Source organism: Falco peregrinus, chromosome 5 (genome assembly GCF_023634155.1).
Source record: "Falco peregrinus isolate bFalPer1 chromosome 5, bFalPer1.pri, whole genome shotgun sequence".
Classification (NCBI taxonomy): domain Eukaryota; kingdom Metazoa; phylum Chordata; class Aves; order Falconiformes; family Falconidae; genus Falco; species Falco peregrinus.
In genome coordinates, this window is record NC_073725.1 from 96,895,845 (window position 1) to 96,912,363 (window position 16,519).

The window sequence follows — 16,519 nt, forward strand, 5'->3', positions numbered from 1 at the left end:
AATGAGGTTTCTTGTCCTGTGCCGCCGAACGCGGGGGTGTTATTTATAGCTGCTCACTGGCACCATAAGCACCTGTAGAGACTTGATTTCCTCAGCCCCTCAGTGGAATCACAAATGACAGAAAGAACTGAAGATGTAATGACCCTTGAGGTAGGAGAAATTATTTACCAAACCATAGATAAGACGACTGTTATCTCCTGTACTGTGTTTAGGGCACCCAATCTATTGCAGATGTTACCATAGTCATGCTGTTTAATTTAAAATTGTCCTGTGTTCCTTATGTCTCAAATTCTTTTCTTGGGAAACTAAATCCTTTCATAACCTAAGTGCAGCAGAGGAGATGAAAACGGCTGGTTTGTGGATGTATATGGCCATTCCAAGGGAGCTTTATGTAATTGTTTTTTAAATAGAAATGCTTGCTCTATTTTTTTGGTCCGGTTCATCCTGGTTTTGTTGTTTGCCATATGTTTTCTGACATATGCTCCTTGTCTAGCAATAAAAAGCTACCAAGACTAAGAAGCCTTTGTTAAATTGTATACAGGAATAGTAAGAGCTCTTCTCATTTTACTGACTTTGCAAACTCAGGGCAGATATGATATAAATCAGAGATGATAACAGAATTCATACCATTGGTTTCCTGGAATTATTTTCTTTGTGAATGGGTCAAAAGGGTAAGGACTAACAGAACTATTAGGTATTGGAGATGGTAGCCCTGCCTTTTTGCCTTTGTCTTTTAAAATCTGACTCTGGTGCAAGAAGAGCTGCCTGTCTCAAGTTGAACGTGGTCCCCACTCCCCAAAAACTTATTCGCTTTGGACAAATCTCTCTCCACCAAACACCCACTGGGTCTTTCTCCACTGAAATCAGTCAAGGGTCCCAACTTCATCTGTGTGTGTGGAAGCTGGTTTAAACTTGCAAGACATTATACATTTGGTTGCATTTTTTCACTTACATTCAGCTGCAATGCTGAGCAGCGAGTTGTGCATGCCTCTCCAGTGTGAGCTTTATTTATTGCTCACCAATCACATGTGAACCTTCACTTTAGCTTTCCTTCTTCTGAGACGAGGTTTTGGAAGCACTTAAAGGATGTCAAATGCATGCAGCTGGAGATAGCCCTGGGGATTAATTTCACCCACAGCTTTGTCAGTCCTCTGGTGAGACCCACAATACAAGATGAGGGGCCGTTTACCCACAGATCCTCAATTATTCTTCCTGTGACCAGGCGGTGCTGCACAAATTAGGATGTTTTCCATAAAATGATAGTGTGCGGTGATAATCAGTCACACACTAATGGAGTGGCAATCAAAGCTGTCAAGGAAAATGATCTACATGCTATAGCTTGATTATATTTGTCCTGAGATACTTTTATGCTAAAGGATTTTCAAGTTTTAATCAGTCTGCATTAACTGTGATGCTCCTGTAGTTGATCGTGGAAAGACAGCAACTGTTGATTGTACTAAAAGCATTAAGTGACCTCTGCTAATTAAAAGATAATGTCAGTGCAACTGAGTGGAGTGCCTGGGTCTTTAGCCTTTTAGACAGACATTAAATGAAAACCAAAGAGTTTGTAGGAAATAAATGTGGGAAAGGTAAGAGACTTTTTTTTTTGTGGAAATAGCAGGTCATGTTTCAGTAAAAGTTGTTTGATCCATTGATGATACCTGATATGCCATATCAACAGCGATTCGCTGAAAAGAACAAGTTTCCTCACCAGTTGTGAGATGTCTTCACTTAGTCTACCTTGACTAGAGCATTTCACTTGGGAAAGCCCATGATACAGTGAATCCAATGTGTCTCTCTGTTCTCCATAAATAAGCTAAATGCGTTTTCTCACAAGTGCCTGTCACCTTTTAAATGACCCAGACATTCAGTGTTAAGTTCTGCATTCAGTAATAATGTAGTCAGTGTCTACAAATGCAGACTTACTTGCCTTTCTTCATTAATCTCTGTGTCTGCGAGAGAAAACAAAACAGGTGGAATAACTATGTACAAGCACAACCCTTACTCCTTGGAGACTACAAAAGGTAAACAGCCTCCTTGCTTTCAATGTTTATATAGCTGCAGAATGAAATCCCTTTGGACAGAGAAGCAATGGCACAAATTCTGTGTGAAATCGCCTGAAGATGCTGCCGACTGTTGTCCTCCAGGGAGCTGTGGTGGCCCGAGAGCTCTTGGAGGAGTTGCCAAAGCACTCAGTAAAAGTTTGGTATCGTTTTTCAGGTTTGTACCTCGCTCTTTGACTCCTTCCTCTGTGAGAAGAAACAGAAGGAAGGACAATTAAAGTAATTTTTTTTCCACGTGGAAGAAGTTAAATCACATGTGGGGATATAGAAAGTAGCATAATGGTTCAGATTCAGTGCTTGAGAACGAGGTTGGCTCCATGCATAAAGCAGAGGCTTCACGGGGAGGAGAGGGGTGGTGTCAGCTTCTCTTCAAATTAAAAGAAATGTTCTTGAAACTGCAGGTTATCTCTTCCCTGGCAGTTTGTAACAGAGCTTTACAGCTGCCAAATTGTATCTGATCACATTCAGCATCTCCAGCTGAGGAGGCTGCAGGGTGAGGAGCAGCCACGTCACCGGGGTGTGAAGGCATCCGAGCCGGCCCTGGCTTTGGACTCTGTCAGAGGCTCCATCCAAAGGGTATTTCCAGGCAGAAGATGCTTGCTCTGGCACCAGCCCGAAACCTGCTGAGGAGGTGGGCTGAGCCTCCGTGGTGCCGCTGACCTTTTGGCCAGGAACCCAATGCTGTGACGAGCTCATGCACTACAGAACCAGCTATTACTGCTGATGACAACTGTAGTGCCTGTGCCTTTCATCCCATCGCACCGTGGGTAAAAGACCCCCTCCGCTGGCACGTGGTCCCTGCTGTCCTCTGTGCCAAGGGCACGAGGCTGGCTGGCTGCTGGGGTGGTCCCTTGCGCTTCCCCGTGGGAGAACCACCGTGGAGGAGGCAGCTCTGACGGCCGGCACAGCCTGGGCTGCCCCGTGCCAGCCCGCCAGGAGCAGGGTGCCGTGCAGCTCTCCGCTTGGCCGTGCTGCAGCAAGGCGCCGGCAGAGGCTGGGTGCAGCGGGGAGCTCAGCACCACCAGCACTGTGCCCAGCACCCTGCCTGCCAGCCCAGAGCAGCATTTCGGGGCCAGGGGTATCCCGTCAGCCAAAGTAAGTAACAAGATAAAGGAGAGATTTTAAGAAAAAAAACAACCCATAGTGATTTTCCTCAGTGCCAACCATACACCTTACAAAAAATATTGCCCATCTGGAAGGAAGTCTAAAAGGGAGGTTTTGACACAAGTACCCCCTTTATAGAAGCTCTCCCCCACCCCAGCCTTCTTAGCAGAAGAAAGTTACATCTACTTATGCGAAGGCCCAAGAACTTTCACTTGAAAACTTCAAACCTTGAAAAAAAATGCCCTTTCTGTTCACCCTAAGCACTGAATTTTGTGGAATCCACCCCTTTGCGGTGCTGTGGTCACAGGCCACTGCTGATGGGCAGACCCCTGGTCTCAGCAGTGCCTGATGTCTCACTTGTTTTTTTAGGGTTTTGCAGTAAGTTCTTATTTTCAGTGTCTTTTTAAGTAAGTATCTACACCTGAAGAAGCTTTGAAGAGAAGCTATTTAGAAGATTATAAAAAATAAAATAAATACTTGGCATGGAGATTCTTGGAGAGCATGATGAATATTTTAATAGTTAAAATTCTAGCCAGAGAGAAATGAAATGATTTAGTGCTCTAAATAAATCTCTTTGTGGGTTTTAATGTGCAAAAATGGACAATGGCTTTAAAACCTCTCCACAGATACTTACATCTATACCGTGGTATGCTTCGTATACATTATATTCATAGCCAGTAATGGTCTGTTATATTTTTTAGATGCTGAGGGAAGGTATTACACAGATTTTTCTCCTCTAGGACTTTGCATAATAACCTTTAGGTTTTGAACAGAGAGTTTAGAGCTGTTGTTGTTAAGCTCATCCTCAGCACCTTCTTTCTCAGAGTTTTCGTGTCTTGTGTTGGAAAGTGGAAACCAGAGAAAGGAAAGTCCTGGGGAGGCTGGGAAGGGAAGGGAGATAGGGAAGATCCACATGGGATCGTTCCCATGTGGAGTGGCTCAGGCTGCATAAATTGTGGAGAGCTCTGTGCTCACTGAACTTCTAATTGTCTTGTGACTGCAGCAAGTTTCAGACCAAAATGGGTAATATTTGATTGTGTCACTGCTAACGCTTCCGTTTCTTTCTCACATGCATCCCCCCACATCTGGAAAAAAGAAGCTTTTTGTAACAGCAGCTATGACAGAGATGGAGCATTGCTTGAGACGTTATTTGTGTAATTGATCGATGTACTGGCTAAAAAAGCCTTTAATTTTTTTTAATTAACAAAATGTATTAGAGTTCATGAAACGTGTATCCCTGAGCTATTATTTCTGTAAAATGATGTCTTTCACCTGAGCAAGAGTCCTTCAGTCCCACTGTAAGGCTGCCTTTCTGGCAAACCTTCCTGCTAATCGAATCTTCTGTATTTTCTTCCTTGCTTTTATAGTAGCTCCTGTTGCTAAATGTAGCGAATGCTATTGCTAAAATGATGGTGCCAGTATAAATTATTAAAATTACATAGAGTAATAAATGTGTTGTGTATAAAAAGATACAGAAAAAGGCAGTAGGACTCAAGCTTTTAAGTTACTTCAGAAAATTCTCTAGTATCTACAATGTGGATAAGCTATACTTTAAATGCTGTTGGGTTTTGTCTTTATGCGTTTTCTAAAGCAGAATATTTGGGAGCCATGCTTTTTAGGCTTCCAGCTTCCCTTGAAGAAAACGAGATGGTGAGAGGTCTGCTCACAGGTTTTTTGAGAATTTTGGAAAGCATCTTGGGCTGGATGCTTAAAAACATAGTGTCCAAAATCCTAAGTCACTTCTGAAAATGTACGTGGGATGTTTATAACAAGGAGCACTGAAAAAAATTAACTGTATGAAGTCTGCTCTGTATCTAATATAAAATTCATTAATTTACTGCATAATGTCTGTTTTATTTTCATTGAAATAGAAAAGGTCTTGAGAATCAATGAAATATATAGAGCCTTTGTCATCTACTGGCCCCTTGAACTCATAGTAATGATAGGACAGTTTGAGGTTTTTGTTTCTTGTAGCAGGCACTCGGAGACTGGATACGGGAAGTGTTACAGAAAGTTGGAAAGGGACACTAAACAGCACAGATGAAAGGTTAGTGTAATAAAAAAAAATAAAAAAAGAGTACAGTGCATAATCTCAGCCCTTGATGGAGAAGATATGGTGAAATGTTGACTTTAATTGCCATGGGACATAGATTAGCAGATGGTCCCATGGATAGACTGCTCTCCATGTCTATAAATAGCATAAGTTAATTTATGCAAGATCTTTTTTTCTTTTATAGCTATCTCCCAATGTGTCAATATCTTTCTAGCAAGGAAGTATCCAGTACTGGAGCTAGAATATAGGTCCTGTTAAAAGTGCTGGTATCATGTGATTATGTTACAGCAAAAAACGCATCTGATCAAGCAACTCATGATTGAAAAGACAGGCTGTGACAGCCTGATCTGAATGCACCTTCATTTCAAAAATAACTATCGGGTATCTGCAAGTCAGCTGGAATAATAGCTGTAAGGGGGGAGAAGGCAGCATGGCTCTGCACAGGGTCAGGGAGCTTCGTGCAGTTTCCCATCTCGGGCTGGCTGGCTGGCATTTTGCTTTGCAGATCTCATCTACCTTCAGCTTCCACCTCCCCACTGCTGGATGAATTTCTCTGCTTGCAGAAAAATCTCATTGCCACAACCTATTGTTTGTAGCCACTCTTTCTAGCAGGTCCTGCACAGCTTTGCTTGATTGCCTCCTTCCTCCTGCACTGCCAGGATGCTCGCGTGCTGGGGCTGGTCCCCACGAAGCTGCAGTGCCAGGGGATGCTTGCCTAGTTCAGGGCAGCCACATTAACCTAACCCTGCTGGGGTCCCTCTGCTCCTGCTCAGCAGGACTAGCACCTGCTTTCTGCCATCCCACGGGTGGGCTCTTGACTTCCAGTCGCATGGTGGGACCAGCCGCCATTGGAAGGGGTGAGCGGTCCTGCTGAAGCGGGTGGAAAACCTCACATCTCCAAGTACCCTGCTTTGCTCAGGCCGAGCAGCAGAAGTGCTCATGGCTACGTTGTTGAAAGGCTCTGGGGTGGTAGGTACAGGAGATGCTGTTCCCCTGCGAAGGGACATGCCACCCCCACTCTGGGTCAGCTGCGCTGTCCCTGTGTGCTGCAGCAGCCAGCCCACGCTCTCCATCCCTTTGTACCTCGGGTTGTGCCTCCCTGGGGTGTAGACCCCAGGCGCTCCAGCTGCCTCTCTGCTCCTGACCACAGGAGCTCGCTTCCCTCCTTACTGGGCTGTCCCAGGCCTCCCACGCGGTGTCTCCCTGTCGATTGCGTCTGTAACAGAAACCTCACTTCTTGCTTCATAGCTTTGGCTTCCCTGCCATTCAGGAAACCTCATGTCAGCAGGCTTAGCTGTGGCTGTTACCTAGCAATCGGGTACCGGATTCCCACTGATATTTATGCTTTGGCTTTTTTGTGCCGTTTGTGCCTCGTCCAAAGAACTCTTAGAAAACCCCGCTTTGAAGCAAAGGCATCCATCGTTGTGCAGTATCCAGCATTATAAATCAGCTGAATCCAAGCAATCTTTATGTCCAGTTTTCCCTTGCTGTTACATCGAATTAAAGAGGTACTAGTAAGTAAGAAATAAGCGAAGAATTTGCTAAGCTGCATGTGTAAGTACAGGGAATATTTTAAGACAGAGCACTTTCTTTTCCCAAGAGCAGCACAGTATCTCCCGGCCCCGCAGGAAGGCTGAGCCACCCCTTGGCTCATCACCTGGGCAGGTAAATGAAAATGTAACAGAGGGTGTGCAGAGCGACTGACTCGGTGCCACCTCGAGCCTGATGCCAATCAAAACCAGCCACCAGAAACATGTATCGAAGGATCAAGGTCCAGATCCAGCTCCACGATAAATCTAAACCCCCTTTGGTTCAGCAGGGATGTTCTGGATTTACCTACATGTAATTTAGAACAGATTTTGGACCCTGCTTATGAGCATTATGCCTTCCCCTACAGGAAGGAAGATTGTTTCTGACCTGACTTAAACTAAGCAGCTTTAATCGTTCAGTATGGTAACACCAAGACTGGGCTGGGGGCTGGGGACACAGACATGGGAATCCTATAATCTTTGGTTAAGTTGTAATGAAATTGTCTAGGATGAGAAGGAAACAGATGGATCCTGATTAATTTCTCACAAGTGTAGACCTCAGCATCCGATGTAACATATGTGGTGAGCAAATGTCACTCATGCCTCCAAAGTGCAGAAAAAATCACTATTGTCAGGATATATTCATTGGCATATTGGCTGCTGAACTCCCAAGGGTATAAGGATGCTGTGCATTACATTTACTCCTGAATTAAATATTCAGAGGCAGAGATACCTAACCCTTTCCTGTATGCCTCACTGGTTATCGCAGTTGAACTTAATGAATTGAAAGAGGGACGGGAAGGGAGGTTTTCCCCCCCCCCTCCTTTGTAAATCATTATTTACTGTGGAAGGAATATCAAGATAGCTTGATATTTCTCCTTTACAGAGTTCAGTTGGGTAGCAATACAGCCTGAGTTAGGGAAAATAACACAGCTTTGAGCTGTAAATGAGCAACTACACTACTTTGATCTCATACTGATAGAAATCAGAGCCCAGCTCTGTGTTCATGGAGTTGTTCTGGGTTTTGTCACTTCTACAATCTATTTAATGTAATTGCATATATATATATAAAAAAAGTAGTTCATTTATTGACTGCCATTATATTGGTTAAGGCAGGTAAGATAAGAGGCCAGAGCTACTTGCTTTTGTGTCCATGTAGTCTTAGGAAGTGGAGGGAGCTATGCACATGAGTAAAGTGAGGCCCCATCTGCACGTAGGAAAGAGATTCATTACAGCTGACTTGTCCTGTTAGAATTACTGCCCCAGACTGTTTCTCAGAAAAGGATGTCACTAAGAAATCTATTAGAGTCTTTCACCACCAAACTTGGGAAACGAGTACGGAGCAGTGGGGCTCCTGTGCAGCTCAGGCTCTGCCCCATCTAGTCTCCCTCCTTTCAGTCAATCCCTCTGCAAAATCAAGCAACATGTATGTTAGTTTCTTCTCTTCTAAAAATGAATTCCTCATTAGAAAAACATAGATATTTTTCTCTCTGCTTCATTGTATGTTGAAATTATGTCTATCTTAATTTGAGCATTTCCCTCTCCCCCATCGGCAAACACGGCTCCAGCTCACATTACGGGCTGGTTTGTTTGTCTTAATGATCTCCTTTTTAACAAGTGGAGGTACATCTTCTTTTGGGCAAGCTGAATCACCTCAAAAGGAGCTTTATTTCTGATTGAGGAAGATGTAGCTGATAGGTCCGGGGAAAGCTGGAGACATCCACATTAACTGCTGTCATAAGCTGGCTGAAGTACGCTCCCTTGCTCTTTCTCACAAAGCGTTTTGTTCTGTTCTAAATTGAAGATGCAGCAAATCTCAGTAATAGCTGAGACTATAGTAAATGGCATCCATCTGCTAAAGTCATAACCTTCATTTTAATTAAGACTCCCAGTTTTGGAAAAATTGACCTGAGATTCTTGTTTTCCTATTTTACCATTTAACGTTGCGACCTGTGCTGGCCCACAGGCTCCTCTCAGCTTGTGAAGCACAGCAGTATTGTGTTTGACTTCACTCATTAAAGAAAAAAGTAGTCTGTATGCTTAAACCTTTAAAAATTCTAATAAGATGTTCAGAGTCTGATTCCTCAGGAAGATGATATGCAATTGCATGTTTATTTTGCTGAAATTCCTGATTTTTTTGCTGAACTTAGTTGTTTCTGACAGTTTTCACCTGTTGTTGCCTTAATTACGTGCCAGAATGGACGTAACAACTTGTGCATGTGCAAACTTTGAACATCAGTGCTAACCATTGTCAGCTGGAAACTTCTGTTCACTTTTCCTGTTTTTTCTGTGGTTCTTGGCAACGTGTTACTTGTAGTTCCCTCCCTGAAGCTGTTACCAGTGCCCACAGGACTAGGTTTGATGGGTGCTTATAGCAAAAAGACTGCACAAAGCAAAATCACGTAAATCCTCCGTTGATCTCCCAAATCACTGAACAAGATCAGACTAGCTCTTTTTTCCTTGTTTTATTATGTGGCACTGGAAATTCCTTGAAGTCTGCGGTGCCCTCCTTTACCATCCTGGAGACCAGAAGCTGTGCTGGGACTCCTTGGCCCATAAGAGTGGTGACATTGCAAAGCTACATCAGGATTTTTTGACCCAGCTTATGTTGCATGAAAACTTTGGAGGCTCATGCCATTCCAGATAAATACAGGGTTTGCGGAATGAACCTACCCACTGCTTTGCTTGGCGGAGGTTTTTGCGAGTAACCAGGAAAGCCTGAAGACACAAGAAGAGGTAAAGCCAAGGAGAGGGGTGGGAGATGGATTTATAGGGAAGATAAAATGGTGGGTGTGGAGATTTGTATTAATTAATTGCAAAGATACTGAGAAAAGGAATATACAACCAATATGTTGTGACTAAAAATAGTTCCCTAAATCAGATAGCTGAGAATATACTCAGCCAAGTGAAGCCGTTTTCAAGGTGCGGCGTGATGAGAACGGGACCTGAGTGCACGTTGCCTTTGTCTCTTCAGCTGAGGCATCGCCCATGAAAGTCCCAGTTGCTGCTTCCTGTGTACAGCAGACCAGTACAGATATTAAATTGGGGCATAATGATGAATGAAACTGTGGGATGTGTCTTGATTATCCCGGGTTTCTAATGTATAATTGAATTATTTTGGTAAGTATATTTCAAGCCCTTTGATTTCTGGCCTCTGTTTTTAATTACTCAGCCCCCTCTTGCCCTTGTGTGTTATTATGCTACTCATTAGCATTCAGTGAGACTACAGAAGTTTGACTTCTGAATAAAGTAGCGTACAAAAGAGAAGGGATGCTTTTTATCTTGCCACTTAATAATTTAAATGGAACCCTTTTCTTTAATCAATGTTTAATAGTACAATAGTTGTTTATTTAAACTGCACATTGTCTAATTTTGCAAACAAAAAAGAGAGGAAGGATAAACACTTTTAGAAATAATGAGCTTTGTAACCATTGTAATCTTCAAAAGATTTAAAATATCTACAGCACTTATAGTGTTGGTTCATCTCAATGAGACAGTGACGTGGGCCTTGAATGTATCTGTATCATTTATGCAGTGTTAAGTAGTACAAGCCTATTTTTTATTTGAGGGAAGCAGAAAACCTTGCTAATTGCAAAACTGAAAGCTACTCAGCAGCGTTAATATTGTTGGCATGACCGCCAGCTGTGATGATTAGGATGTGTGACAGAGGGAGAGATAATTTGATCACAGGCCTGGGGACTAGAAGCTCCTGTGTCCTGCTCCTTCCCAGCACACCTACAAAGGCAAGGAAAATGCAGGGGGAGATGTAGTTGAGCCCTGCAACGCCCACACTTTTGGGAGGGGTGTGTGTGTGTGGTGTCCTTCAGGGTGCAGCAGATGCCAGAAACAGGTGTGTAGCACCGGCTTGTGGGAAGGAATGGGACCTCAAACCTGGGCATTAACTTGTCAAAGGAAACAGCTTTATAGGCAGTTAATCAGGTGTGGAGGCACCGCAGTGTGATGCTTGTCCTATGTGGCTTCGGATGTGACTCAGTCGCTGTGGGCCAGCTTTGAGCCATGGCAAGGTCGAGGGGACCCACAGAACCCGACATAAAAGAGCTGGACTAAAGCATCCGTCCCTCTGCTCGGCTTCCTCATCTGTAAAACAGGAATTGATCAGGGATATCTTGAGGATTTAGAGATATCTGGAGACCGCTTTGGAGGCATTAAAACTAGTGAGCATAATATCTGCATTTCAAAGTACTCTTTGGACATCACTTAATTCATTTTGACAGCAACCCTGCGCGAGAAATGTGGCTGTCTCCATTGTCTGGATGGGAAAACGGAGTCTAAGAGATGGCCCGAGACAGAAGTGTTGGGGGGGGACATGTGAGCGCAGGATGGCACCACGCCGGGGGAGCTGTGAGCTCCCGTCTCCCACGACTCTGCAGCCCGGCAGGTAAACTGCTCCCTGCACACGTACCGGGGGTGTTGCTCCTATGTAATCCCTGCCTGGTGTCCTGGCTAGCCTGCTTTCAACAGATTGTTCCCCAGGCAGCAAGGCAAGACCCTTTTCCTGGTGATTTGTGTCTCTTGTCCTCTAAATCTTTCCCTTTCCCACCAGTAGATCCAGTTCTCTCCCTTTTCCCCAGATCCACTTCTCACAATCCTTTGTGCAAGTTTGGAGCTCCTCTCCTTCTCTGCCTTTTCTCTGCCCCCTTTTCTAGGCTCGCTGGAGGTCTGGAGGGGTATGAAGTGTTGAGAGGCAAGAATGTGGTAGCTCCAGGTATAAGGAGTGAGATGGAGAAATGTGATCTGATGCTGTAGGCTTGTCCTCTCCTATTTTATCTGTATTGTAGCTCCTGTGATTAGAAGAGCATAGCTGAGTTATGCTAATGTGAGGTGAGGGAGAGCTAAGGCTGGGGATTTGGACCCTTTCTTTCAGGCTAAATGAATTTATCCAAGATGTGAGAGTCTGCTACTGTATTATTAATTTACGAGGCATTGTGGTGTGAAGGCTACTGACGTTTTCGCTGGTTTTCACATGTGTACTGGCAAAGTTGCAGATGGATAACTAGAAAGGTAATATGCAATGCTGGATCAGTAGCTGATGAGTGATTTCCTGTGACAGAAGTAGCCTGCCCTGTTTCAGAAGGCATGATTTTGGTGGCTCTTCCAATGTAAGGGAAGTTTGTCCAGGATAATTTGCACCACAACAGCATTCAGGGAATGTAGCCAAGATCAGCCGACCATTGCGCTGAGCTCTACGGTCACTTACAGTGAGGCACTGCCTGCCCACAGAAATGGGACTAATATCTACAGATAATTAACTGCCTGACTCCCACTGAAGCACATGCTGGGACGTCACTGTGTAAGCAAGCTCCAGAGCTACAGAGAACCTGAGGGTGTAAAGTGAGGCGGTAAAGGCTGTGCAGGAAGGCAGTGGCAAAGCAAGAATCAGAATCTGTTTCCCAGCGGCTGCTGGCGAGCCTGCCCAAAAGTGACCCCGGCTTTGTGGCTGGTGAGAGACCATCTTTCACTTTTTCCATTTAAACTAATTTTTTGAAGGTGCTAATGTATTGATAACCGGCAGGGCTGTGGTGCCGGGGGCAGCGGGGCTCAGCCGTGCGGGGGGAGCCTGTGGCCCTGACCCTCTGCACCCCCTCGAGTCGCTCCTGTCTCCTGAAGCTGCTGCCAACTCCGGCCGGGCTGCGAGCTGAAGAAACATCTCCCTTCCCTTCCCTTCCCTCGGCTGAGCGGCGGCCACCCGGGTGCCCAGACCGGCCCAGGGCTGTGCCAGGCGGCTGGAAGCCCGGGCTGAGCCGGGCGAGGCGTGCAGCTCTGCCCCCCGCAGCGCAGCCCCCCCCCCCGCAGCATCCGCGCCGCCCGGGCGGAGGGAGGGGAGGGCGCTTGGTCCAAACAGCCGGAGCCGCGTAACCTGCGCGGGGGAGTCGTGGGCTGGGGAGGGGGGTGGGTGAAGGGAGGGAGCGGGGAGCCCCGCGGTGGGGGGAGAGAGAGAAGCCGTAACACTGTGCTTCCTCCCCCCGTCTCCGAAGAGGAGGAGCGGGAGGGGAGCTCCGGAGCCACTTCGGGCGCTGCGCCGCTGCGTGCGGGAGCCGGTGCGGAGCATCCCCGGGCAGGCTGGGGCCGGCTGCCCGCCGATGGGCCGCCCCCTTCCCCGCACGCTTGCTCCTGCCTCCGTGGCGCTTCAGCGCAGCCGCTCCTCGGGCGAGCCGGCGGCCAGGTAAGGGGTACCGGGGAGCAGAGCTGGGGCCCGGCTGCCCCCCGGGGGGTCCCCGGGCCGGTGCTCGGCGCTGCGCGGGGGGCGAGCGGCTGCGCCGGGAGGGGCATCGCTTCCCCTGCGGGCTAACTTGGATTTAGGAGTGTAATTAGCAGCAGCGCGGTGGGTAACAGCGACTTCTCTCTTCCCGAAGTGGCCCCCCGGGTCCGGCAGGTTGCCCCAGCCGGGGAGCGGGGGGTGCTGGCCCCGCAGCCCGGCACCGGCAGAGCCCCCCTTGCCGGCAGGTGCCTGGGATATTTGCGCTCCTCGGTGCGTCCGTGGGGAAGCTGACGGGCTGGGCAGGCTGGGGGAGTGCGGCTGGCGGTCCCCAACACCCCAAGTGTTCCTGGTACAGTTAAATGTCTCTGTGCGCTGGTGTGTGTGGCTGTGTGTGTGTAATTCATCTACTGCCGTAGTTGTTCCAGTGATGAGGGTGTCACTAGCAAATGGACAAGCTTGCCTTGTAGCTATCACTCTTACTTCCAAATTTTTTTCATTTTTAAAAATGTTTTTAATTTCAGCTCCAGATCTTATAGCTCCTGAAATACTTTTTTCCCCCAGATCAGCTAGTTTCTCACCACTGGTACTTTAACCTTTTTGAGTGGGAGGTCTGGAAGATTTACTTTCTTGAAAATCGAGCTGTAACAATACCCACTCCTTTCAGGGAGGCATGTGCCATTTCCTGACCCCAGCAACTTCACTTTGACAAAAAAAAAGCTGGAAATAATCACTGAAGAGACGCGACTTTCCCTGTTTCAACAAGTTGCTTTTTTCTCTGCTCCAGTAATTTCCTCTAAGACTGGCATTCATTGTCGTTATGTAGATGATGTGGTGATATGCATGATGTTAAACCTGCAGTCACTGGGGATTAATGCACGGGCATGACATCATCGACAGCCAATGAGGTGATGGTTTTGGACACTACTGACCCAAACTGTCTTCCAAACTGATGTGGTGATCCTGCCGAGCTCCTAAGAAATAACACAAGTTTGGGCAAATGGGGTGGTTTCCTAGCACGGTTTCATTGTGTTGCTGTTGCGTGCCCTGCTCCAAGATAGGCATGGCTCGATAAATAGCCACACGTGTGTGGTTCGTCTGGGTGGTCAAAGGTTTCACTTCTTGTGAAGAGATCCTTGAAAACAGACATACTAGTTCCCTGCTGTAGAAAGAAATGTGATTGAGCCGGTTGCTGGCAGAATATAAACAGCTGGAGAGTTCTCAGCACTTGTGGCAGGAAAGCTGCCTGAACAGTGTGTTTGAGCACACAGTGGATTTACCTGTAGTAAACTGCTTCCTTTGCTTTATGGCTTGGAGTAGAGCTGCTCACGTGGAGGTAGGCACCGGGTCTGTGTCAGGGGACTGAGGAGGAAAATGGTGCAGCCAGGTGGATGCTGCTGTAGCTGGTGAGGCAGGAAAGTGTGTGTTCCCCCGCTGTGCTAATGGCTCCTGCTGCGCTCTTGCCTTCACCCCAGGACCCTGGTGCCTCCGTGCTGCCGAGGTCTAGCAGGTTGGAAGCCCTGGGCCTCAGTTCCTGTTACATTGCTGTAGGGTTACTCAAAAACTCGGCTGTCTTGGGTAGCTTTTACAGAATCACAGCAGATGTTGCCAAGCACAGTCTGGCTCCTGAAATGTCTGTTTGTGAGTTCAGGCTGCCTCTTCTGTCTAATGTTTCCTTAACCTTCATCATTTTGCAGCAGATTCATTCAAGTCCCCTGCAAGTCAGTTGGGGGCTTCCCTGCAGGCTGTGTGAGACCCTCTGTGTCACCGTCACAAATATTTGCACACAAATCACTTGTATTAGCTTAAATATTTTCTGTTTGCTAGAGTTCTTAGTGTGGAACATAATTTTTTGGGTCCAGAGTTCATCCTTGAAGTAATTTAATATTTTTGTTTATAATTTATATGTACGCACACATATGCACTTCCTTATCAGTTCCATTGCATCAGTAGTTATTTACATTGAGGGAACCGTATAGAACATAAGCAGTATGACTGACATGCCTCAGAGGTGCGTATGATTCTTACGCCATCGATGCCAATAAGATGTGACAGGATACATCTAATGAATTACCTTTAAATTAGAAAGCAGTAAACAAGCCATTATTGGATTAGAGGAATATTAAAATTAGAAGAACGTTACCATCTTTTGATATCCTGTGGCACATTTTTACTAGCTAGAAAATGACACGGGTTACTGCAGAGAGAGAGAGGGTCTCTAGAGAACTGTAATGATTTTCATCTGTGTGAAATAGATTTTTTTTTTAATGCTATTACTTAGTATCTTGTGTTTAGATGATGCTGTAGCAGGTTTTTTTTTTTTGCCTTCTAGTTTCACATTGATGTTTGCTATCATTTTTCTGAGTGACTTCAGTGCTTGTGGAAGGTACAGGTCTGATGTACTCTGATAGCTAAAAGCTCCTAATTATTGAAGAAAAACACAGGCAAAATGATACAAAAGGCTTGGTGATAGATTTCAGTCTAATACTGAAGAGCTTTCTGTCTTGCTGGGGTGCAGAGACAGTCTGGGTCCATGCCACTTATTTCATGGCACCTTTCCTTGGCTGTCTTGAAGGCTGCTCCAGCTCTGGTAATTCTGGGATACTATTTAAATTGCCTAAAAAGATTCCCACAACCTTCACATATAAATTCTTAGGAACTAGATTAAATTCACCAGTTCTCCTGACCATACATGTCACACCATGCAGGTGTTACCTCATACTGCCTTCCAGATGTGGCTGCTCAGGATTAGATCTGAATTGGCCAGCGACTGATGGGACTTGTGCGGAGCAGCTCCAGATCTCCCCAGGCCAATCTTGTATTAATCTAAGGCCAACACCTGCTGTCCTCTCACAGGCAAGCTGCCCAGTTAAGGACTGGGCTTTGGGTGAAAAGGGGTAGAGTTTGGCAGGTACTCCTTAAGTGTTAGAAAAAATGTACATTTAAGAGGTAAACAGCAAAATATTTGATGGAAAGCAGTTACTTCTGAGGCTTACGTAAAATAAGTTTCTTGTACAATCTTGAAATTACTGTATTCTTACAAAGCCACCTAGCTATTTTGGGCAATGAAAGATTAAGCTCTTAATCTAGAACTAAACTTGAATTTGTGGGTGCAAACAATTGTTTTGTTTGGAATATCAATCTTTAATAACGCTCTCAGACAAATATTTATTCTTTTAAACTCACTATCAATATGAAAATGGAGCAACAAGATAGCTTGGAGTGCTGAGCCTCATTCTAGTCTCCCGAGGAAAGTCTTGAGGATAATATTTTGCCCTGGATGTTGGAAGCATATTCAGAACAAAGAGCTGTCATATATATATATATATATATATATATCTGTATATATATATTATTTTTTTTTTATCCAAGGCATTGGATTTTCCTTGTCTCACTCTCACAGTTTATGGCCCTGGGACTCCTTGCCCCCTCTCAAGGTCTAGGAGAACTCCCTTAGCATCTCCTTTTCCCTTTGAAAAAGTTGATAACCATCATGCAAGCGGTTGTTTTGAAGCTGGTGCCAACCCTGCAGATCAGAAGATCACAGTACACT

The 16,519-nt window shown here is 45.6% G+C and overlaps 1 protein-coding gene across 9 annotated transcripts in view; it reads left to right on the plus strand.

Annotated features, from left to right (window-relative positions):
* The window catches only part of TAFA4 (TAFA chemokine like family member 4), a 93,804-nt gene continuing 77,285 nt past the window's right edge, over nucleotides 1-16,519 (plus strand). For 2 of the 9 annotated variants that reach the window (XM_027793139.2, XM_005230032.4), the window contains exon 1: nucleotides 9,209-9,485. Coding sequence is in view for 2 of the 9 variants with exons in the window: in XM_055806843.1 (XP_055662818.1) it covers nucleotides 11,046-11,148 (103 nt within the window). In the remaining 7 variants the exon portion in view is untranslated. Of the gene's footprint in view, nucleotides 151-9,208; nucleotides 9,486-11,025; nucleotides 11,149-12,073; nucleotides 12,211-12,683; nucleotides 12,934-16,519 lie in introns of those variants that run through there. The other 7 variants (XM_055806846.1, XM_055806844.1, XM_027793165.2 and 4 more) reach the window with 6 other exon arrangements.